Source organism: Ptiloglossa arizonensis, chromosome 10 (genome assembly GCF_051014685.1).
Source record: "Ptiloglossa arizonensis isolate GNS036 chromosome 10, iyPtiAriz1_principal, whole genome shotgun sequence".
NCBI lineage: Eukaryota > Metazoa > Arthropoda > Insecta > Hymenoptera > Colletidae > Ptiloglossa > Ptiloglossa arizonensis.
Genome location: NC_135057.1, coordinates 13,166,318 through 13,189,701, shown reverse-complemented (window position 1 = coordinate 13,189,701; position 23,384 = coordinate 13,166,318). Strand labels below are relative to the sequence as shown.

Here is a 23,384-nt window from a genome sequence, read left to right as displayed (position 1 = left end):
ACTATTGTGTTTAGGAACTTTTTAGCACTACGTCAATAAATAGAACTAGTTATCTAGTAACGAATCTAAACGATCTGTGAAGTTGTTTACGTTAAATGCGGTAAAACAATGTTGTAAAACTTTATTTTTACATAAATGTACCTATTTGTATCTCGCTAACAGAAAATTATTCTATCTATACGATTAACAAACTTCTGGTTTATTTTTGGAATCGTGTCAGTTGTAAATACTTTTATTAAGTGATTGGTATAGGTTATATTATTAAACATGAGTGAAAAACAAAAAGTGTTAATTTGTGGAGATGTGGAAGGTCACTTTAAGTTTTTGTTTAACAAAGTTGAAGCTATTAATAAAAAAAGCGGTCCGTTTGACTTTTTGTTATGCGTTGGAAATTTTTTCGGTGAAAATAATATAGAACTTGAGATATATAAAAATGGCGCAAAAAATATTCCAGTTCCAACGTATATTATTGGCGCCAATAGAGAAATTGATTTAGAGAATTATCCAGACGAAGATGGTTGTGAAATATGTCAAAATCTGACTTATCTTGGAAAACGTGGAGTTTATACTGCCAGTTCAGGGCTGAAAATAGCCTATGTGACTGGTACAGAAAGCAATTCTTCTGAAGCAAAATCTACATGTTTCAATGAAAATGATGTTATATCGATTAAGAATTCTTGTTTGCGAGGTCAGCCCAGTTTTCGTGGTATTGACATATTATTAACTTCTCCTTGGCCCCTTGGCATAACAAATTTAGACCCTAATAAACCAAATTTTATATATCAGGGTTCTAAATTGATTGCATGGTTGGCTGTACAAGTAAAGCCAAGATATCATGTATCAGCATTAGAGGGAATTCATTATGAAAGACCACCTTATAGGTGATTAAATATTTCATTAGCAATAAAAAAACTTATGTCCTTATAATTGAATTTGAAATTTTAATTATAAATTTAATTTTTTAACTTTCAGAAATCAAAGTCAACAAGAAGGTAACATTGAAATAGCAACGAGATTTATAGCACTTGCACCTGTAATGAATACCCAAAAAAAAAAGTGGCTGTATGCATTAAATTTGACTCCAGTTGACAGAACACGTTTATCTGACTTAGTTATGAAAACTACAGATGAAACAGAGAGTCCTTATCCTAAATCAATGCTGTACAATGAGCCTTCTTCACAGAAGACAGAACCAAAACGCACACAATTCTTTTATGACATGGATTCTAAAGAAATCACAAAGAGATCAAGGCATTTAGAAGGACCTATTAAGAGACCAAAACCTGAATTTGATCAAGCAAAATGCTGGTTTTGTTTATCAAGTCCTGAAGTTTCTAAACACTTAGTAATATCAGTTGGATCTGAGGTTTATCTTGCCCTTGCTAGAGGTGGATTAGTCGAAGATCATTTTTTAATTCTACCAATAACACATCACCAGAGTCTTTCTATTTTACCAAAAGAAGTAAAAGAAGAAATGGATCTGTATAGAAATTCTATAACAAAATATTATGCCACTATGGATAAAGTACCTGTGTTCTTCGAACGTAATTACAAAACATCTCATTGTCAGCTGCAAGTTATACCTGTTCATAAAAATCTGGCACCTGCTTTGAAAGAAATGTTTGAGGTAAATTGTTTTATTATCAGTATTTGATAAAAATACAATAATAGTCATTTTTTAATGTTTTTGTTTTAGGAAATGGCAGAATGTAATAATTTTAAAATATCCGAATTACCCACACATACAGATTTGCAACAAATTGCAAAACCAGGTGTTCTATATTTTTATGTAGAATTGCCAAGTGGAGTAAAATTGTATCATAGAATTAAAAAAGATTTTCCACTCCAATTTGGAAGAGAAGTATTAGCATCTGATAGAATCTTAGATATCAATGACAGAATTGATTGGAAAGATTGTCAAATGGACAAAGAAGAGGAAATTGAATTGGCAAACAAAATTAGGAAAGAATTTCAACCATTCGATTTAGATACTTGAAAATGTGTACGACGTCAACTAATTGGTATTGTAATATATGTATATACATTTATAAATGGACGATTTTGTGAAATATACAGAAAGAGTAATTTATTACAATTTATGAAAGTAAAAAATAAGAATAATGTTATTTCATTGTTTCATTTTTTTGGTATTTTAATTCATAGTTTTCTGGAGTTGCAAGTGGATTTAAACCATTTTGTTTCATTTGTAATGCAATATCAAATAAATAATCATAACATTCTGCCCTGCAAAAAGAGAAATATATATTTAGTAGATGAGAGCAATAAAGATATACATAATAGTTAGAGTAAAATAGCAGATGCATACATAGTTTTTGCTTGCTGCCATGAATCACCCCAAACATAAACACCATGTCTTCGTACTAATACAGCACATGTTTCTGGATAAGCTACAATAGTTTTATCCAATTCATCGCGTAATTCTTCCTCAAATGGAGTATTTTCAATTATTGGCACTACTAATTCTTCGTCATAACGATATGCCCTGTTTAATTTCTGATTCCGTATACCTGTGTTATATTATTTTAACTTGTTTTCATAAATGATAGCAACAATTCCATATCTTTTTCACATAATTATCTAAATCTATACCTTTTATCATTTCGAGATGAGTAATACGAAACTCTTTTCCAGGCCAAAGTAATGTTACCATTACAGCAAATTTTGAGTGAGTATGAATCACAGCTCCAGCATTTCTTCTTAAATATGAGCACATAAATAATGGAGTACATTGGGATTTTTTTAATTTTTTTTCTGTCGGTGGTAATTCTAAGTCCTGTCCATCAATATTTTGTACAAACATTTCATTTGGACAGATACGTTCCTTTTGGACACCAGACGGAGCAATGTAAATTTTATCTCTATAAAAACAATAAATAAATATTAATGGTATAAAAACGCATTAAATATAACTTGATAAAAAACCAATACAGACTCGTGTTTAATGGATATACCACCACCAGTACCAGTAACCCATCCAAGATCATAAAATTGTTTACATAATTCAGGAATCAAATTTCTTGGGTGTTCCTATAAAATGGAATAATTTACATGTAAATATGTATATTATAATGGTAATTATTTATTATACACATTTTTTAGGATTAAAGTAACGAACAATCAGAGATTAAAATAAAATAATGAATTAAACAAATTCATGTTTACGAATTGGGTGTGATTTGTGATAATAAAAAAGTAGTTTAATATAATTATCTAAATGAAATGAATATAACACAATATTTTAAACATAATACCTTATCATACTTATCATCATATGAAGCCATTTTTAATAGGTATGAGCAACTTGAAATAAATTGTGACTCGTTTTATATGCGAGTGTAAAATCCTTATCAATTTTAATTCAGCAATCACAACATGGACACTGTTTGCGCATGGCATTAACGCGTGTGCAATAAATCTGGGCAGAGTGCAAGCTATTATAATTAGAAAAAAATAAGTCTGAATAAGATCTCTTTTTTAAAATTGCGATATGCATCTACTGCATACATTACGTTCATAAATGTAGCATTAATTTAATTGTTATAAACATTTTAAGTGTACGGTTTTGTAAATGACACGTCAACTAAAGTATACACATAAATTGTGATGTGAAATTGAGTTAGAGGTAATATTATTGAAAGATTGAATGTTTGACTCGTGGAACTATTACTAAGGTCGTGATGTTCTTTAATGTTCTTTAATTTTTTCAACATTTTATGTTAAAGTTTTCGTTTAACCTATAAGTGAGTTGAGTAACATGGCAACTTGGATCGCTGTGACACCGCGGTAGTATTTAAATTTTTGAATTCTCTAAAATACTTTGCACATGATAGTTAATATTTGCATTATTGGTTTTAGGCTCGAACGAGGACTAAAAATAGCAAATCAAATAGATAATAGTAAATTTCGACTACTTATAAATCGTATTTGTCAAACACTGCAATCTAATGTTAACTCAAAGATATTCAGTGAAGAAGAAGAAGAAAAATTATTGGTTTCTTTAGACTTAAATAAAGATGATCTAGTTTTCCTTTTAGATGCAATAATATCAATTTATAAGCAAGCTGCTTGTAACATTATAAAATCACAATCTTTGGAAAACACTTTAAAAGATACCTTTAAAACTAACGATGATAAGGTTCAAATATTTCTGAATGCATGGGTCACATATGGTAAATGCATTATTGATAATTTTAAACAGAAGTCTATATTTCCTATTCAGGTATAATATAAAGATAAATATTCAATGCACATACTTTGATAAAATGTAAACAGCACAATTTTTTTATATTCATTATTTTGTTTCAGGTTAAAGATATAGATTGGTGTTTAAATATTCAAGCTGCATCTTCCACTATTAAGAAGGACGTGCGTCCAATGGCATTACTGCAATTGAATTTAACAGGAGAGCAGGAATCTAAATTAACCGTTGAATTCGATAAAAAGGAACTAACAGAGTTGTATCAGAATTTAGAAAAGATACAGTCACAATTAGATGCTCTTAAATAAGTTTAAGAAGAAATAGTTATTATTATTTATAATTGTCGCTAAAACTTTTAATATTATATAAAATATATTTTTTAACTTTTCCTATTTATTACAAACGTATTTAATCGTTACATGCTTCCTAATATCTCTCGGTCGAGTAATTATTATGCGTAATTGTAAGTTACAATATACATATACTTCGTTAAAACTTTATTTACATTACAAGCTAGTTTTGATTTTATGATACAGTTGAATTAAGAACAAAAGTGACTTCTCTTACATTCGAATATTTTCATACACTTTTGATGATCTTCTATATTTTTCAACTCGTTCATATAAATGCGGACTTCTGTTGGGTAGAATGTTATCAATGTTCAATATATTTTGATTATCTTGAGTAGGAATTTGTGTATCTATTTTTCTTGGATTCTGGGAATATCGTTCGTGGTTCAATCGCGTATTGTGTTTCTTTTCCAATGGAGATACTGTTTCCAGAATTCGTGATGACTTTTTGACAAACAAACGTGCTTTGCAAACTACCAAAACAACTACAATAATCATCAGAAACAAAATCATAGCCGTCAAAGCGCCTACTATCCATCCCAGCTTTTCATCTATAACATCAAATCAGACATAAAATTCAATTGTATAAGTAGATGTAAGAAACGTCATATTTTTTTTCATAAATATTACCGACTAAAAAATCTAGAAGTTTATCAAAACCTCTATTACAAAAAGTATGAATATATTTATGCTTTTAAGTGCAATGGGACAATCACACTAATTACACTTACGGTTTTTCTCGTTCCTACATTAAAGACAATATTAATTACGCTTGCAAATTTAATAATACGCACCGCTTAGGCTATTCAATAGAACAAGAGACGCGCTTCCCAATTCTTCATCACCGTAATCATTAGCGACGGTGAATTTACATATCCATTGCCCTAAATCCGAATGATCCGGTTTGAATTGCAGCGTGCAAACCCCTGTACCGTAGTCCATCTGTATGTTATGCCTAAAATATCGAACAACACAAGGGAATGTAATTAAGGTCTCAGTTTCATCGAGTCTGCGTAACAAAGTTAAAAAGCTACCTTTTTATACCGGTCATGTTCTGATGTATATGAATCTTCGGCGCATGGATCCAGTGGCACTGCACTTCCGATAGCACAGTTTCCACTTTACACGCTAGCGTGACCATTTGATGGGGCGTAGCCCACAATGCCATAGTCACTGGTTCTAAAAATCATCAATACCTTTTATAATCAATGTTTCTTGTCGCTGGTCCGTTCCATCTTTCCTACCCCAATCACCGAAAGCGTTGATGTCTCTTCTTCAGTGCAGGTCCCTCGACAAAGGAACATAGATCGACATATGTGCATTCAGTGCTCGAATTGTGCGCAAGCGATTACCGCGTGACATGGTATTCTCTTCTAGGAGACAATGAGAAAAGTGTGTCGAATGTGTGAAAAGTGTTCGGTGTGTGTACGTGTGTATACATATAGTGGATAGACCGAACACGCGAAACAGTCCACTTTTATGATTGTCACATTTTTTAGGGTACGAAAGAAACGTTCTACGGCGATTTAACGCTATAGAGACTCTCACTCACGTTATAGCGTCGTGAGGCGTTAACATTTATCAATCGTGTTCGAGTGTCGCGATTCAAAATATAGAATTTCCAATGCTGGTTTGTCTCCAATTTTTTGAACAATTGGTACCCGAAGTACACTTACTTCTCGAAAAATGTGGCAATTATTCGATCACGGTCGGTAACGGACCTAATTGATCGCTCGAGACCACTTTCGTGTTCTGTCGGGCGTTACGAAGAGCGGGTTCACGCGAAGCGACGCGAGCGAGAGTGGTGGTGGGGACTGACCAAACGGTACGGTGGGGATAGTATCTCGGTGGCCTTGAGCGGCCAATTGATAGTGCTCGGACCTTCGTTCTCGGTCGCTCGTTCGGCGTACGCGTAATCTAGGTACGTACGTTCCAATTTTGTAGATACGAACGTTCCGACGTGATCGGTTGTTAATATCGAAGACAATGATAACGAGGAAGGCCGCAGTTTTCGTATTACCATTTATTCAAAGAAATCGTTTACAATGCCGGAGATTGACGCTCAAACGCACGATCCACCCCCGGTGCAGATTCACGAATTGCTTGCTCACTTTGGAAACTTAACAGTAATTCAATGGCACACGAAGATATTAATTAACTTCGAACGAAGCGTTCTACGTTTGATTCATTTGCACACATCGTGTCCCGAGTTATCCGTAATTGAATGCCCCCTCCTCTCGATTAACAATCGTCGCGATCGAAAGTCCCTTCCTAGTGGAAGTTTCGGGTGTCATTCGTGCCTCGTCTGATTGCGACTGATTCGCTTCAAATTACGGTTATTACTTTGCGAATGGTATCCGAACCGAGTAACGACAACGCTGCGTCGTTCTCTCATTATATATTTTTTTTTAATATATATATACATACATATATATTATATACGTATATATAAACGAGAGTAGCTTAACAGTAAAAATTGTCTACTTAGCGTTAACTTTAGCATGTAGTTGGATATAATGAGTATATAGTAATATCGTGTGTATCGTAATATTCTAAAAAGTTCCGCTTAATTACGGACAAAAATTTCACCGTAACGTCGTCTCTGGGTTGGTCTTGGATCGATTATGCTCGACTTTCCTTTCCGTCGAGCGCCAACCATAATCGCGTAGGGCTTCGCCCCTCGCAGTCCGGAAGAAACGGGGCGTTTTTTAATCGTTACTATAGCACACACCGCGGAGTCTCTTAAAGTACCTAAATCGCTTAACAAATAAATATTCGTAACCTTAAACGTTAGAGTTCCTTGCGTAGTCTTTTAAATAATTACCAGCTAACGCGGTCGCGAGTTCTGAAAACGTCGCGTATGAAAAGAAGAGAGAGAGAGAAGAAACAGAAATTAAAAAAAAAAGAAAAAAAAAACAAAAAACAGTACAGAACAGCGCGAACCACCGTTTCGCGCCCCCAAAGTTGATTTCTCGCGGTAAAATCGGTCGCTCGCGCCGAAATCTTTCCGCGGAGCGTGGTCGCTTCGAAGTGATCGACTCCTCGATTCGTCGATGGAGATAACGTACACACACATACACACAACCCCCGCGTGATGGTTCTCGGAGTCCTTCGAAAGTGTCGCGCGTCGAGATCGTCGGAATTGAGACGCGGTTCCGGCCGCGAAGCGTGCGAGTTTTCACGAAGCACGGACGCGTTTCGCGCGGAACACTTTCCCCGCTCGTACGTAGCGGCTTTCGACAATAAATAATACGAAGAATGACAAGAAATGCAGCCAGAACGCTCGCGCGAATACACTTACACATAACGATACATACCTACCGTTTCGCGTAACCTAACCGCGGCTACTAACTATGCTAAATGCGAAATCATTTGAGCGTAGACCTGCCGTTGAGCATATAAATAAGAAAAGGTGAATGACATTGAGCGATAGATGTTGTTTGACGAAATGGTGCGCGCTTATTCGAGGCGTACCCGATACGAGGGAGATACGTACGCTCGAAAGATTTCATTTTTCCCCAGCTCCACAGCGAGGGAGATTTAGAAACACCGTGTCGTGATCGAGGGACCGCGAACAAGTCGATCGTACGGTCCAAGTGAATCGTTATCGATGCGTATCTCGCGGATTCGCGTTGCTCGACGTTACTTCCGGCGATGTACGCGCTGACTGAACATACATTGGCATTCTTTCCGCGAGAAAAACGAATCCCGTACGGGTGGACGATCGGTGCACCGCGAACGGATTTTCGTCGTTTCGCGTATCGTCGCGATCGTTTTAAATTTTCCGTCGGTGGACAACGAGTCGATTGATTCCTTTTGTATACGTTGTGACGACTGGTAATGCAACGGGAGATAAGATCGATAAAAAATATAGAATACAATTTTCCCCCGCGTGGTTTTCTTTTCAATATCGAAAGTAGAGTAATAGAGTAAGACGTTTAAGAAAGGAAAACTTGCACGCGTTATCGAGTATCGAATTGAATTATTACAATTAATGTAAACAACGAAATTCGTCTGGTCGAGACGATCGAGTATATATCGAGTAATAAGATTGATTTTTGACTAAGGGGAATACTGTAAGTAGAATGTGGACAGCGTCGAGTAATTTCATAGTTTCGGGCGCGATAGAGGCTGACTGGACACGTCTGACCACGGCTGGCATATTCTCCTGGGATTGATTTTTCTTTCGCGCGCGCTCCGAAAATGTTCAAACTCGATTTTCTCGAAAAGGACGCGTCGTTTCGAAAAATGTTGTTTCGCGTTTTGGTTTCGTTTTTTCGCGTGGAATAATTACAGTGGGGTTTTCACCGGCTCGTACGTCGAATTTGGTCCCGACGGTGGTTAGAACGACAGAAGAGAATCAGTTTCCGAGTTCACGGACGAACAATTTCTTTTCCTTCGCTTGAACAACGTCCACGCGAAAAGAACACCAGTGTATGGCTAGCCGATCTTCGAAGAAGAAGACGGATGGAATTATCGATCGGCCGTTGGTCGTCTGGCTTCACGAACCGATAAATCTTCGGCGAGGTAGCTCGCGGAGCGAAAAACAATAACAGAGGCGACGGAACGCGCGATAAATTAAGAAGATTCGATGCTAACGAATGCAAATGCGATCGAACGACGGACGTCGCCATAACGAGGATGAAATCTCTGTTATTCTCTTTTCCCGCGTTTCCAAACACACCGAATCCTCGACGAACTATCGTACAGGGTGTCCCGTAACTTGCGGTACACCCGAGAACAACGAGAAATAGTTCGTACAAATATCGTGCGTGTTGTCCGTTTTCCTTTCACGAGGTGTGAGAAATTTTCAACGTAAAATAGTAATATTAAACGCAAAATAGTAATTTTAAAAGCAAAATTCGTTCTGTCTCTCCACCAACGACAACCGAAGCGCTACTATATAAACACTTGTCGTTGTTCTCGGTTGTACAATCTCTCTACTTGCTCTCACGAGTTACGGGAGACCCTCTACCGCAGTCTCTTACCGAAGAGAGAACGATAAACACCTAGAAGAAACGAACGCCTATTGTCCCATCCCTCGATAAACATCGAACGGAGCAAGCTTCGCGAAATGTTAAAACGAACGTGTTTTCCATACGTTCGTTACTTCGTGGAGAACACACGTGGCCTACGACCGATTCCCCGGTGGACGGCGTTCCGCATACAGAGTCGCGCGTAGATGCATACGATCGATACGAAAGTTCTTTTTTTTTTCTCTTATTTTTCTTATTCGAACGGCATGCAGATTCCATCACCACCGCGATGCCATCACCCACAACGGTCTTCGAGGGACCTAGACGCGATTAATTCGCGAGTCCTACGGTGGTCCCAAGATCCGTGATCGATCGTCGATGTTCTCGAGTTTTGTTTTTTTTTTTTACCCACGTTACCGTGCATCCTCGCCTCGGTTCCTTCCGATCGCAGCTCCTAAGGACCGCGATCGAGCACAATTCTCCGCACTTGGTCGCCACGAAGCTTCCCCGCGTCTCTTTCAACGTTCATCCGCGCGACCTCGATGCCAATGTTCGTCGCGTGCACACGTCGTGTACACGTCGCGCAGGCTGAGTCTCTCGAATCGAAATCATTTCAGTCAACGTCGCGGAGAGTCCAACGTCAACACCCTCAACGACCTGGGTGTCCCGATCGCGTATTTCGCGACGTTACGGGCGCATCTCGCGAAGTTACCGGGAAAATCGCGAACCCGAACCTTTCGATTCCCACCACGGGGAGTCCTCGGTTCGACGCGGAAAAAAACAAGACACCGAAGACAAGACGCTCGTAGATACGTATCGGCGTGTAACGTCGCAATGGTTATAAATATTACGATTCAATGGGAGATAAATCCTCGTCAACGATTGTTGTTCAACTTCTCCCAGCGTACGACCTTCGACGTGGAACGGTCACGATTCTATTTGAAAAAAAAAAAAAAAAGAAAAGAAAAAGAAACAAACGTAGTCGACTATCGTACCATTGCGATAGATAGTCTAACCAAGTCCTTTTGATGTTACTTTCCGTAAGATGGACGGTTTGGAAAACTGCTCCGTAGCCTGGTGTTCGGGTGACTCATCCTGCGCGTACGTGTACGCAACGTTTGCGCCACTGTTCGGGATCTATGGCCGTTCTGGACCGTTCCTTCGATCTCCTCGCGAAGAAACACTCGACGATATCGCGATGTTGCGTCGACCACAGATCCGAGGATCGATGATCGATCGGATAATGCTTAACACCCTCACCGTGGAAGGAATTGCCACGAATCCGTCTCAAGATTCGATGATACCTGGTTCCAGGAGGCTCAGCTTCGCCGGCGGCGCGTCCGTGTAGTTCTGTCTACCGCGTATCCTTGCCCCGCAGGTCCAGAGTCCTTCCTGCTCGGCATGAGCGTGGCTCAGCCGGACGCTGCAGTCCCTTGCCTCGCTACCCGCAGCCGGGAATTGCTTCACCACCACCGTGGTGTTCGAGTTCACAGGCGTTAAGGACCATCGGCACTGCTCCACGGCCGAGGCGGTCACGCAACGAAGGAACACGCTCCCACCGGACGAGATTTGGATGTCCTGCGAGAGCTCAGAGAACTTCACCTCGTCTGAAACATCGGTTGGTGACACAATGTACGATGAAACGGGAGCAATCGACGGATCCTTGTCGGTAGTGTCGCTTTTTCTATTAATACTCTCTAAAGAAAGGAAAACATTGGTAGATCAGGATGATTACTGTGCGCGTATCGTTTGATGGCACGCGGAAGGAATGCGGTCTGATTGGACAGAGTAGAAAGGGAGCATCCATTGCATTCGGTAGCGTTTCAGTGTACAAAATTGCACAATACGACGGATAAGATCGAGTTTATTTTAAAATAATCTCAAACGTGTATTTAATAAGTTAAATTTAACAAGTTATTCGTGTATTTAATAAGTTTAATAAGTTATTCGCGCGTTGATCGTTCGAGTACGCGAACGAAGCAAATTCCAGCCCCACGGAATTATCGGAGCGACGATAAACGAAATTGAAAGAGATTATTTCTAATAAAAGAAATCTCTGTCCCTCGTGTCTCTGTCTCTGTTAATGGAAAGTCAAAATTACCCTATCTTGTTCCACGTACATCAACATCCATGTACATACCATAGAACATTAACTTCCCCGTGAACGGTGAACCGTGTTAATCGTTGAAACGACGGACTCGTAAGTATCGAAAAGCAAGTTACCTTGTTCGTAGACGGTCAGCTTGACGTAGGGAGAAGTGAGCACCGTGTTGAGGGAGCTAATCGACACCTGGCAGGCCCACTGACCCTGTTTTTCGGCGTACACGCGCGCCACAGTGAGAGAACAATCTCTACCAAGGTCGCCGTTGCTCGGGAATTCCTGTACAACGATTCCTGGATCGTTTCCGTGAAGCGGTTTCCAGGTCCACGTACATTTCTCGACGCGGCTGCTCGTTATGCATTTCAACGTGGCCTCCGTACCGATCGGCGCGGAAGTGTCCGTCGGCATTTCAACGAAGCTGACTTTGGCTGGAATAACGAGCGAGATAAATCGAACGATTAAAGGCACGTTCCGGCGGATAAATTCGCGCGAGGCTCGTGCGTTGTTTGCCAACGTTTTACTTCGTCGAATTTCTAGAAATTCCGGCGCGACCGATCGGGACACCTCGTTGATATTCGAACGTACCCGACGACATCGAGAGTCCGTTTTCTTTTCGCGGAGAAGCGACGTTTCGAACGGGTTTCCTCGTCTAGAAAAATTTTACGCGAATCTTTTTCTCGTTCGTCGTGGGAAGCACGCGACACCGATCCTTTTTCGCGTCGATTCGTACACTCGCGAATTTTTCGCGCAATTCACACCGATAATCATTCAGCAACGATAACTCGACGCAAAAGAACGCTTTGAAATCGATATTTTAACAAGACGCGGCGTTTCGATCTCTAGAAAAATTGTATTTATTAGATCGTTGGAAAAGTCGTTTCGTTTTTTTTTTTTTTGTGAAAATGAAACACGATTTTTTTTTGAGTGTATAAACGACTTTCCAAACAACCAAATAAAATTGATATTTTAACGATTAGCGATCTCTAGAGAAATTGGACCAAGTCATCGAATGCCTCTCGATATGCAAATGGTTTAAACCGACGATTACCTGTGGGCAAGAGGCTAACGGTCGCAGGTGGTGCCTCGTGAAGAATTCCATCCGGTGACAATCGAACACCACACGTCCACAAACCTTCCTCCTCGTACAGGATGTTCTTGAAACGCATCGAACAGTCGTGTTCGGCGTCCTTGTTCGGGTTGAACTTCTTCACCAGCAACGGGTCCTGGCTGGAGTTCGAGGCCCTCCAGGACCACTCGCATTGTACCACCGGTTTGTTCACCAGACATCTGAGCAGCACCGATTCACCGGACGCTACTTGAATCTCTCTGGACAATTGTACGAATTCGACTGCGGAATAAGAGCGGCGATGTTAAACTCAGACACACACACGAGTTTCGTCGATCGTACGAAAACATCGATACGAACTTCTGGATCCATTTACACATTACGCGGGACGATTATCAATTTCGAGTCATACGAGGCGACTAGTAGATTGTTTACATCTACGAGCCTGTAACCCGACACTGTATCGTGTTACGACTCGCGAGCCGTATATCGTTTCGTCTCGTTTGCGCATTGTTTTCGTTGCGCCGTGTATTTCGTCTAAGAGACGTTCCAGATGTTGCTCGTGTACACATAATGATAATAAATACCGTGCGAAACGCGACGAATCTGCATTTATGTATTTGTAAACAGCGTACTGTACGAGAGAAATTTTGTTAGAAAATTGTGCAAATGTATAAACAGTATTGTATTTATCGTATGTTCGATATTTTTGTAAGGAAGTAATTTTGATAAATAAAAGTATAGTTAAAATATTGATCAAAGTTTTTTTTTCCAATTGCTCCGATTGAAATCAGTGTGGGTGAAAAATGCAAGATTGTTAAACTTTGTACAGCGATGAGGACCGAAACGTAACTAGATAGGAAGGTTTGACCCTCCGTGAGCCAATTTATTTATAATTTTTGTAAAAAGTTGCGCAACAAGCCAAAAGACAAATTGAAAGTATATCCGTGTCGAGAAATTGTAAGGAATGGCTTTCGTAAAAAGGTTCGTCGATGACTATACTATACATTTGCTTTAAAATCATTATATGTTTATGTGACGTCAGACTCGCGTAGGGTTACAGAGGGTCAATTTCTATATCGATGATTTAGTTGGATTAATTTTCCGTTACGTAACGACCACTAGTAATCTTGGAATCTTCGGATTCCTAACGAGAATGTTTACTTTCGAATGCAAGGAGAAGCGATGTAACAAGATTATGTAAATTATGCGCAAGCTCGAATGGCGTTCGAAAGAAAGGAATTTATCGTTTGTCCTTGATTGCGTTACTACCGCTGGTAATCCACCGCGGTTGCTAATTATACTGTAAAATTCAAAATGATATGTATTCAAATTCAATACGAGTTTGTAAATGGGTAATTTTACAAATAAAACTGTTCGATCGCTCGACAACGAAACGTACTGTGCCTCGTGATACGTAAATTTCATCAATATCAACACTGCTACTGTGCACGGCTGACAAGATGACCCGCGGAAGGAACGCGTGTCCAATTGGTCAAAGTACAAGGGACACGCCCCTCAAATCGATCACGTGTACTAATTGCTTCGTCTTCTGTGACGAAGAAAGTAGATAAAACGTGTACTTTCTGATACAACTCGAAGTCCCTGTATACTCTCGTGGGACATTTTGCGAGTCGTGCACAGTACATACAGCAAGTGTTCGGACTCTACTTCCTAATTTCCACCACAACGAGGAGTAGACACTCGAAATAATTCTACTCTTTCACCTCTCATCTCTCCATCGAGTATCGAACAACTCTAGAGGCTCGATTATCCAACAATTGCAAGGAAGTTACAATTACGCAATAGGACCATAGTTCTTTCCACTATTTTCGGACCTCGTTTTCGCGCTGGAGTTCAACGTTACTCCGTCGGTGATAAGATCCTTAAACGAGTCGCTTACAGTAGTTTCGTTCTCTCACCTTCCGATATCAGAAACCGAATCGGGTTCGACTGGGTGAACGAGGTGTTGGGATCGATCCTTGCTCCGCAGGTCCAGTATCCCTCTTGCTCGGGCAACACGTTCTTGAACTTGATGCTGCAATCGGTGCTGTCGTTGCCAAACGCCGGGAATCGTTTCACCTCGAGGTTCCACGGCTGGGATTGGTTCAACTGGCGCCAGGACCATTGACACTCGCGGACGGGTGACCTCATCTGGCACATTATCTGCGCCGAGGATCCTGCTGGTACCTCGACCACGTTATCGTGTCTCGCTATCGCTACCAGAAGACCTGGAACCACGCGTGTATATTCCCTTAACGTTTCTGTAGAATTCGAAGAAGAAAGATACGATTGAACAAAGTGCGAAAGACACAACCCTCGAAGCGGTCACAGTGATTGGAGTCACGAAGAAAGTAGACGAAACGTCTGTCTCTAAGAGACTTTCTTTTCAAAATTTGACATTTTCGCGCCAATTTTCAATTCGATCTACGAACGATCTACGGATACTTGATTTTCGAACGAAGGGTGGAGGTGACAACGAAACATTCCGTACCCTTATTCTCGTTGAGGATGCTCAGCTTGGCAGGTTCCGTGCTGGTGAAAGGATCGTTCGTGGAAGTTCTCGCGGCGCAGGTCCAGTATCCGGTCTGCTCGTGCTTCGTACTCGAGAATCTTACGGAACAGTCGTTGCTATTGTTCCCGAAGGCAGGAAATAGTCGCACCGGCAACGGATTGGTAGTCGGCGTGGTTGTCGTCTGAATCACCGAGACCGTAGTGGCTATAAATTACAAGCAAACACAAATAAACACGCTGCACACGAACAACGCGGGAACTATCTGATCCGACGTGAAATCCTGATCGCAGGACCGACGGTTATTCCAATTACGAACGAAACGGAGAAAGGCACGGAACCGGTGATCACTCGCGCGACGTTTGCGCTCCGTTACAGTACTCGCAAGCTCGATATTTATTGAACGCGACGATAGTTTTTATCCGTCGACGCAATCGTGGAGAAAGAAGCGACGCGAACGCGAATTTAATTCACGAGAATAAAATAAAAAAGTTACTTCGGTCGAGTACGCTCCCCTCAACGAACGTAACACCTGTTACTAGTTTCGCGCAAATTCCCTCGAGAGGTCTCGAACAATTACATTCGATGAACATCAACCTTCGGAGGAATAGTAATTTTTCGCAACGATTGTTCTAATCCTTTCGCGGTCAAGGAATGTAAAATTAATCCCCGAGAATCACCAGTCTCGAGCTAATAAATATCCGGCCATAATTCAACCGAGGTGAATTCATTGAAAGTCATATATGTAGATCCTACGCCTTGATTTTAAATCGGAAGGCCAAAGTTTGGCCAAAATTGTCGTACGATGATTCGAGTGTACATCAGACGAAGGTTATAACGCTTTAAGGTAGCCACGGATCGACCTTCGGATCCCGATAAACTTCTACCGAAACGAGAGAAAAAAGTAATGGTGATCGATGTGAACTAACACGTCGAAGTCGCTGGGCTTTCACTGATATCCGGAAGCGGCAGATGAACGGGCGGCAATGGCTGCCAGGACCATTGGCACTCAGCCACAGGATTAGCGGTTCTGCATGCCAATAGCACCGAAGAGCCGAGTTCCGTTTCCGTGTGGACCGGAACGTCCACAAATATCACCGGGGTCGGTGGTGCCTTCGTTCCTGGTAAAATGTCATCCATCGAGTGACCTTGGATTTCAGGATCGACGATGATCGTCGAATTGGTACCGACATTTTTAATCGTGGTGGTTTCATCGGGTTCTTCCGTTACTGGAACACCTACGAGCACGTAAAAACAAAATTCAGGACCGGTTTTACCTTGACGCTTCTGTTTCGCTACGCGAACGAAATCTTTCGGTTTCAAATACGTCCCGAATAGATGAAACTTGCGACCTTAACTTGAGAAAATACGTAAAATAATCGTTTCTTTTGCAATAGCTTCGATTTATTGGAGAAAAAGTAACGTATCGCGAGAACGCGATGGGTCGAATAAGACCCCGGGAAATGACTCGAATTCCGGATAATTAACGAGAAGAGAAATTACGATCTGGATTGGAAAGATAAATGTACTTCCGGGACTTGTGTTTGTCATAATACCTTTCAAAAGGATAAAGTATTTTCCAAGTACCGTATATTTATTTCTCCATTAAGATCGTAATTCCAGTTCGTAGGATCGTAATTCTTCTTTCGGTTCATTATCCTCCAGAGTTAGTAAGTATCTTAATTTATCGTTTAATTTAATAATTGTCGTACTGTGGATAATTGTTGGAAAGTCCTTATCTCGAGTTCCACAGGTTGCGTTCAATAAGTTACTCCGTTGTTCGAATGTCGAAGAAAGCAATCGTAGAAAGAGTCTTGCGAACTCGAGTGCCCATCATAGACGTCTCGTTTAAAAAAAATTCCGGCTAGGGAAATCGTCCGGAATGTGGTTTGTTTAAGCAACGATGAGTGCTTCGTAACTCGTCGAACATGTTCGACGCTTCCAGAACTGTACCGAGTTCCTTGACAGCTATCCACAATACAATCACGTTCCTCTAAATTGCCAACCGGCCGTCCATAAAGAGGCTTTTAGAGATATCTCGGAATCGAAGGATTCGTGGGATTGAAATGCGTGGAGCGTGCAACGGGGGCCGTTAAGAACGTTTTCGTTTCACGCCTTAATTTAGGGGGCCACGATTCGAATCTTCCGTATACGCGCAAACGAATTTGTTTATTTTCTTCAGTTTTATCTCCCTCCCGACGATAATCGAGACCCGTTTTCGAGCCAAAGAACTCGCTGTCTCGCTTAAAATACCGAGAAGAGATCTTACAAAATTATACGAAAAAAATCTTATACCCAGTTAATACGATACAAAGACAGCACTTTTTTCGTTAAAATTGTTTCTTCAAGTAAATATATCGAATAATAAGTAACGAGAATATGCTTCGCGTGACAGGTAAACGAATTGTGCAATAATGTTACAGTCGATCTTTGAAATGTTAATAAGTCTTCTGATCTAGATGAAAATAATAAGTAAAGTTTGCATTGATCGATGGTTTGTGGATTCTTTGATACAGAATTGTCTAAAAATTGTAGAAAGCTTTAGGTACACTTCAAGTGTACCATAAGTCTTCCAAGTGTTTAGGCCATTAGTAGTTAAGGCTACCAGCAGCATTGCAGCATTGTAGGATTGCAGCATTGCAGAGGTTTAACACATTATCGATATCGGTACCAAGGACGAAGATGGTAAGTCTTGTCCGTAAAAATTCGTACCACGAAAGATTCGGACGCTTTGAAATTTCAGATGCCTCGAAATCTTGCCCTCACTGCTCGAAATAAGTGTTCCGTTCTGTTACGAGTGTGGGTCTACCTTTAACTACACCATGATCCGAAGGAACTCGGCTGAACATATATGTAGGACACATCGGGCAGGAAGCTACGACAGTCACGTAGACAATCGCCTTGCGTCGCGCGTCTGTCACCATGTGCAAATAGACCCAGGGACGGATCGATAATGAAATATTTTTGAAAAAAAAAAGGGGAACCGCTGGAAATGTGCGAGCACGATAAAGCTCGATCGCCAACGGAATATCAAATTATACATTTCACCAATAACGAACACCAATTGCGCGACTAAGTGCATCATTGTCGATTGTTATTACATTTTTATAAATAGAAAAATTCTTCCATTTGCAAACACAATAAAATTTCCATAATTCTAACGTTCCAGCACAGTACATTTCCTCCTACAACTTCGTAGTTTCTTTTTTTTTTTTTTTTAATCGAAACAATAATGACTCAGAACTCAACAATGTCGATGACAATCGACGCTAAAATGATTATTCTACGATTCGAAAGTGCACATTTCCTGATCCTCGATGTCTACCTATTACTTTCCGCCGATTCGATCCAGCAGATCCGAAACGAATCGCAAAATCGTTAACTTCTCTACGAGCATTCTCAGTCGTTAATTACAATCGCAATATATTATAATCCGTGTGTTCGTACTCGATAACACTTGCTATCGATTCTAAAAGAAAATCTAATTTCAACTCTACTGGACACCATTGTAATATACAACCATTATTATAACATATCTCTACATTCCTTAAAATATTTAAACATTAAACAATTCGGTAAAAACCCACACGAAATATATTTCACCGAAAAAATTCCACCCTTCTAGTGATCCAGACCGCATAACACTTTTCCGCGTGCGGAAATCCTGCTTTCGCGTTCGTTGATTATCCCCTTCGAACGCCCATAGGCGTTCACCGCACGATCGGTACCGGATCGACCGGTTCGCCAACGCTCCTAGTAGAAAAATCGATTACGATCGGAAAAATGAACTCGAGGATCGAAGTTATCGTCTCTCGGGTCTCGGTGAACGAACAGGCCCGCATCTGGCAATTAGCGAGCGTGCATCGTTAATTGGTCCGAAAGTCGGTCGTTTTTGTTCCGACGAGCAATCACGGTCGAATTTCTCTCGACGAGAGACCAACCAAGTGCGCGCGGTTGCTTCCATACTTTCTACGCGGCCGGTATGTAATACGCGTCCACCGAACTTGGTCCTTGGTATTGTCTCGTAACGTTCGCACATCTCCCCGCAGCGTGCTCGTCCTCAAGACGAGCAAAGTGGTCGCTGACACTGGAAGGTCGTTTCCACTTTACATTGACACACTCATCGGCTCGCGGTTTTATGGCGATACGTGCCTGGCTCGGGCGCACCGGTAGCCACCGATATAACTTTACATTCGGCTGCATCGCAGAACCTTACAACCTGGTATCGTTCTGGAGTCATCTTCGAATCGCGTCGATTCTTATAATAACCGATGACCTAAATCGACTCGACGTCCCGTCATATTCTTCGACTTTCGAGCAGCTGTTTTCTGCATTCGTTTATTTACTCGTGTCTCGCGAATAGAGACAATGAGTATGACAATAATACCGAGTAAATCTATTCGAACGAACAGTTTCAAGGAGAGTAAATTATATTTGGTTGTTCGAAAAATCATTTCGTTCTTTTTTTTTTTTTTGGTGAAAATGTAAAACACGATTTTTTCAGAGTGTATAAACATTTTATTAAATTATACGTTCTCCATTTTGAAAAACGAAATCACTTTCCGAACAACCCAATAGGATAACTGAAAGAGTAGAAAAGATATTTTTCTATCGAAGAGGGCCCACGTTGGGGATCGAAAATGTTGTTTAATTAAATGCTCGATGGTCGAAAGAACTGATCGTGGTTTCGATCGCTTTCGTTCGATATCGAACAATCTACATTTTTGTTAGAACCGAGCAATGGAACACAAGACGGCCAATTATTTGAATTATATACATCGTGTTATAGAATGAAACAATATTATCCAAAGGTGCAGCTTCGAACGATGCGTTCGAACCACATGTTTCATTTGTCTTTACACAGTAAACATTCTGTGTATTAGAAAAGAAGAAAGTTTACACAAAGACGAGGGATTGGAAAATATTTGGAATGTTCGTTGAAAAGAATGTTTTTTCTTCGAGTCAACTACGATTCGTCCGTGATGGATCACCGCGCCAATTTCTCGTCCATCGGGACAATAGACACTAGAAAACACCACTTCCTCGTTTCTCGTTTCTTCCAGGTATCGAATACCATTTTCGTCGGAATCTCGTGCTCACATTTACGTACACCATGGGCGCGATCCGCATTTTAAAACGACGCTCACACACGACTACGCGACATCCTTCGTCGTTTGACATCGCGGTAGTCAGCCGTGAGAATTATTGCATAAGATGGTATCGTGTGTGCAGGTGCTACCATAGGGATATATTAATAGAACAGTCGAAGCACTCCTCGAATCGAATTGATGCACGTGCATTTTTCTCGCAATCTTTCCACTCGGACAACAGCAAGAAAGACTCTTTACCGTAGATTTTCGTTAAACCCCTTGAACGGAAACGAAGAGATTCTTTTTTCCGAATAGTTTTTTTTTTGGTTAAATACAACTTCGACGATCAATTACTAAGTATATCCTCTTTTTCATCTATATTCTTACTACATACATCCACCGAAAAATGGTTTTCACACTCTTGGAAATAAATTTAATGCATAGAGGAATATTTTAGTGTTCTTTCTGAGAATTATAGGCATTGAATTGCGGTTGCAATTAAATAGACAAGTTTCGATTGAAAATAAATCGTAAGACAAGAAGCGAAGAACGAATGACTCGGAAAATGAAACTGAGAAAAAGAAAAGAAAGGTTGGGACCTAATTTCCCTAATCTTTATTTTCTCACTTTCCTCGTCGCGATGTCATCGAAAGTCTCGTGCAGAAAAAGAGAAAGAGTGTGGAATGTTGTTAAAAGGGGTGGCTGAGACACGAATAACCCGGAAAATGAATCCGATAAGAGGAAAAGGAAGATTCGAACGGCTCAAGGCCGCAATTTACTTTCTTATACTTTCTTACTTTCTTCTTTCGCGTCCTTGATACCTCGCCACGTAATTTTCGATCGTTAACCGGCGCGATTTATTTTTCATGAAAGGATTCTGTCGACTTTCTTCGAAGACTGTTTGGAAAACTACGACACGAATGAAAGTGTTTCACACCCTTAAAAGTTTACTTCGATAAAACCTTGTCGAATTGTGTACAATATATTATTAAACCGTTCGTGCTTCGTACGTTACCACCGTACCATCTTCATCGTCAGTTAGGTAATTCATTTCTCATCGATTCCTCGCGCTAGAGGCGACAGAAACTCCACGCTATACGCGCCTTTCAATTTAAATTTATGGCCTATGACGAACGACCTGGAAGTTTTATGAGTCATTTCCTTCGCAAAACTTTTACCCGAGAAAAAGACATATCCAGGATACGTTAACGATCTATACACCAACTAGTCATTCGTTCGTATTTATTTCTCGTTTCTTTATCCATCGATTACAAATTCGTACGTCTCGATTGCCAACCATCTGTGGAAGAAAAGATTCGAAGAATCGAAGACTCGAGCAATAATTCAGTGAATTCCCGAATACACGATTTTTTCCATCAACGTTCAAAGTCGTAGTAAAAAATATCTGTGCGTTCTATATACTTCAAAAACCTATATCTTTGAGAAAACTACTTTTCATGGAACATTTCAATTCCCAATAGTTCTGGAAATACGTTAAGAAGAAATTGCCCGCAAATACAATCACAATTCATTGATTTTTTCTGAAATGTGGAACTAAGCATCGCCAAGCACTTATACAATTATATTACGTTTTCATCTAGAAATCTACACGCGAATATTACCGATCGTTTAACGTATAGTTGTAGGTGGTCCAGGTTTCGATCGGTCGAAAACATCGGTATTTCGGGTATTCGAACCGGTCGGCTGGGGTCACATCCCGGATGTATATCTTCGCAAGTCTTACCGTGACTAATTCCACAACAATGGAATCCCATCTCGAGATTATCGACCGTGAGACAAGGCCAGCGGTTTCTGAGTGGCTCTTGAAGCGGCCGCGAGAGAACGGAAAAAGGAGGATTCGAGGCTCGTCGGGGAGGATTTCGTTCCGTAATTAAGAACGGGCCGATACGGGCGCGCGCGACGGTCGTTAACCCGCCACCGATGTCTCCGTGAGGACAATTAGAGAACGATTTCTTTTCCCACGTAGAGACGTTGTGAAATTCAAAATACGTCGGCTGGGCGTCGCCGCGGGGGTATCGCCAAAGCCGAGAATTTTTGCGCTCTACTTCGGGGATCGTTACTAGCGAATTCTAATCAAACGCGAATTTATTCGAAAGACCAAAGGATGAACGAGAGAGAGAGCACCTTGCGACGTGAGACATCGTTTAATTGAATATCAATTTTTGAGCGTCGCGTGACCGAAAGATTGGGAAGTGACGTCGGCTGAGCGTCGACTCTCGACCACGAGGACATCGCGAATACTTGTGGTCCACTTAGGGGTCATTGGTAGCGAGTAACAATTTAATAGAAAGCCAAACGATGAACGAGGTATCTAACACGAAACCTCGTTTAACGAATAATTAATCAAAGAAATGTAAATGGTCGTGCACCCGCGCGATAATTGTATGTTTGCAAAGTCATCGTTGAAACGTTCGCGAGGATAAATTTAATGGTTCGCGCCTTGACTCACTTGCACGGAATGTTTTACACAAATCAATTGTTTTCGACATTGCTGACGAACATCGTGCGAAACTCAAGCCTCCGGTGTATCTTGGATATTGTTCTCCGATTGGAGACTACACCGAGGCTCTCGGCCAACGATTAGTCAATTAAAGCGATGTTTACGGATTGCGTCGATACGTTCGAACGATACGACGGTGATCGAGCATCGTAAAGTAATCGGTGAACAGTTACATTTAACGCGGGCAAAGGTTAACAGTTACACGAATTAATATTTGTCCGTCCGTGGTGTAAGAAACGATCGTTAAGCGGTCTCGTAATTATGTGACCGGTAACACAACCTACACAGCTATCGATCGGGATCGATGCCTACGGATATCGATACACATTACGTAACGAGTAGTCTCTGCTTCGCGTGTGCGTTTCGTGCGTATCTTTCGAATATCCTCGTACGAAAAATAAACGCAAAATTTCGTTAACGGGCTCGTTAATTGAATAATAACGACTGTACGGTACGTTCGATGGATTCGACGAACCGAAACGTCCCCGAGAGACTAATCGTTTTAGATTTCTCATCCGTGGCGTCTTAATTACTTTTCCAAAGTTCGTA

At 40.7% G+C, this 23,384-nt stretch overlaps 4 protein-coding genes across 8 annotated transcripts in view; 2 read left to right on the top strand and 2 right to left on the bottom strand.

Annotated features, from left to right (window-relative positions):
* The first annotated feature begins 95 nt into the window (after positions 1-95).
* On the top strand, positions 96-2,994 carry LOC143151880 (CWF19-like protein 1). Of its 2 annotated transcripts, XM_076321359.1 has the most exons (4): positions 96-881; positions 973-1,627; positions 1,697-2,021; positions 2,653-2,989. In XM_076321359.1, exons 1-3 carry the CDS (start codon positions 268-270, stop codon positions 1,994-1,996), a joined length of 1,569 nt encoding a protein of 522 aa, XP_076177474.1. In that variant the 5' UTR covers positions 96-267; the 3' UTR covers positions 1,997-2,021; positions 2,653-2,989. The 2 variants fall into 2 exon arrangements, with proteins under 2 accessions (XP_076177474.1, XP_076177473.1); XM_076321358.1 differs by having other exon boundaries at positions 1,697-2,994.
* Positions 1,598-3,798, bottom strand: LOC143151881 (putative methylthioribulose-1-phosphate dehydratase). The gene is made up of 5 exons (XM_076321361.1): positions 3,273-3,798; positions 2,954-3,048; positions 2,611-2,879; positions 2,327-2,528; positions 1,598-2,244 (listed from the first exon to the last, which is right to left on the bottom strand). The coding sequence occupies exons 1-5, from the start codon at positions 3,300-3,302 to the stop codon at positions 2,124-2,126; spliced, it is 717 nt and encodes a 238-aa protein (XP_076177476.1). The 5' UTR covers positions 3,303-3,798; the 3' UTR covers positions 1,598-2,123.
* On the top strand, positions 3,315-4,634 carry Vlet (COMM domain containing 10 protein valette). Its single transcript, XM_076321362.1, has 4 exons — positions 3,315-3,643; positions 3,744-3,804; positions 3,877-4,240; positions 4,327-4,634. Exons 2-4 carry the CDS (start codon positions 3,776-3,778, stop codon positions 4,525-4,527), a joined length of 594 nt encoding a protein of 197 aa, XP_076177477.1. The 5' UTR covers positions 3,315-3,643; positions 3,744-3,775; the 3' UTR covers positions 4,528-4,634.
* The window catches only part of LOC143151879 (uncharacterized), a 43,528-nt gene continuing 24,754 nt past the window's right edge, over positions 4,611-23,384 (bottom strand). For 3 of the 4 annotated variants that reach the window (XM_076321356.1, XM_076321355.1, XM_076321353.1), the window contains exons 3-11: positions 16,154-16,462; positions 15,207-15,431; positions 14,635-14,943; positions 12,695-12,994; positions 11,769-12,074; positions 10,850-11,152; positions 5,604-5,748; positions 5,364-5,524; positions 4,612-5,120 (exon numbers count right to left, since the gene is read on the bottom strand). In XM_076321356.1, the coding sequence (XP_076177471.1) occupies positions 4,783-5,120; positions 5,364-5,524; positions 5,604-5,748; positions 10,850-11,152; positions 11,769-12,074; positions 12,695-12,994; positions 14,635-14,943; positions 15,207-15,431; positions 16,154-16,462 (2,396 nt within the window). In that variant the 3' untranslated portion in view covers positions 4,612-4,782. Of the gene's footprint in view, positions 5,121-5,363; positions 5,525-5,603; positions 5,749-10,849; positions 11,153-11,768; positions 12,075-12,694; positions 12,995-14,634; positions 14,944-15,206; positions 15,432-16,153; positions 16,463-23,384 lie in introns of all 4 variants that reach the window. The other variant, XM_076321357.1, reaches the window with a different exon arrangement.

What these genes read in the sequence shown, in the direction of transcription:
- LOC143151880 (XM_076321358.1), top strand. Translation starts at nt 268, where the DNA reads ATGAGTGAAAAACAAAAAGTGTTAATTTGTGGAGATGTGGAAGGTCAC. An exon ending in TATGAAAGACCACCTTATAG is followed by an intron (nt 882 to 972) that starts GTGATTAAATAT and finishes TTTAACTTTCAG; the next exon opens with AAATCAAAGTCAACAAGAAG. An exon ending in CTTTGAAAGAAATGTTTGAG is followed by an intron (nt 1,628 to 1,696) that starts GTAAATTGTTTT and finishes TTTTTGTTTTAG; the next exon opens with GAAATGGCAGAATGTAATAA.
- LOC143151881 (XM_076321361.1), bottom strand. Translation starts at nt 3,302, where the DNA reads ATGGCTTCATATGATGATAAGTATGATAAG. An exon ending in GGTATATCCATTAAACACGA is followed by an intron (nt 2,880 to 2,953) that starts GTCTGTATTGGT and finishes TTGTTTTTATAG; the next exon opens with AGATAAAATTTACATTGCTC. An exon ending in TCATCTCGAAATGATAAAAG is followed by an intron (nt 2,529 to 2,610) that starts GTATAGATTTAG and finishes AATATAACACAG; the next exon opens with GTATACGGAATCAGAAATTA.
- Vlet (XM_076321362.1), top strand. Translation starts at nt 3,776, where the DNA reads ATGGCAACTTGGATCGCTGTGACACCGCG. An exon ending in TGGATCGCTGTGACACCGCG is followed by an intron (nt 3,805 to 3,876) that starts GTAGTATTTAAA and finishes TATTGGTTTTAG; the next exon opens with GCTCGAACGAGGACTAAAAA. An exon ending in AGTCTATATTTCCTATTCAG is followed by an intron (nt 4,241 to 4,326) that starts GTATAATATAAA and finishes ATTTTGTTTCAG; the next exon opens with GTTAAAGATATAGATTGGTG.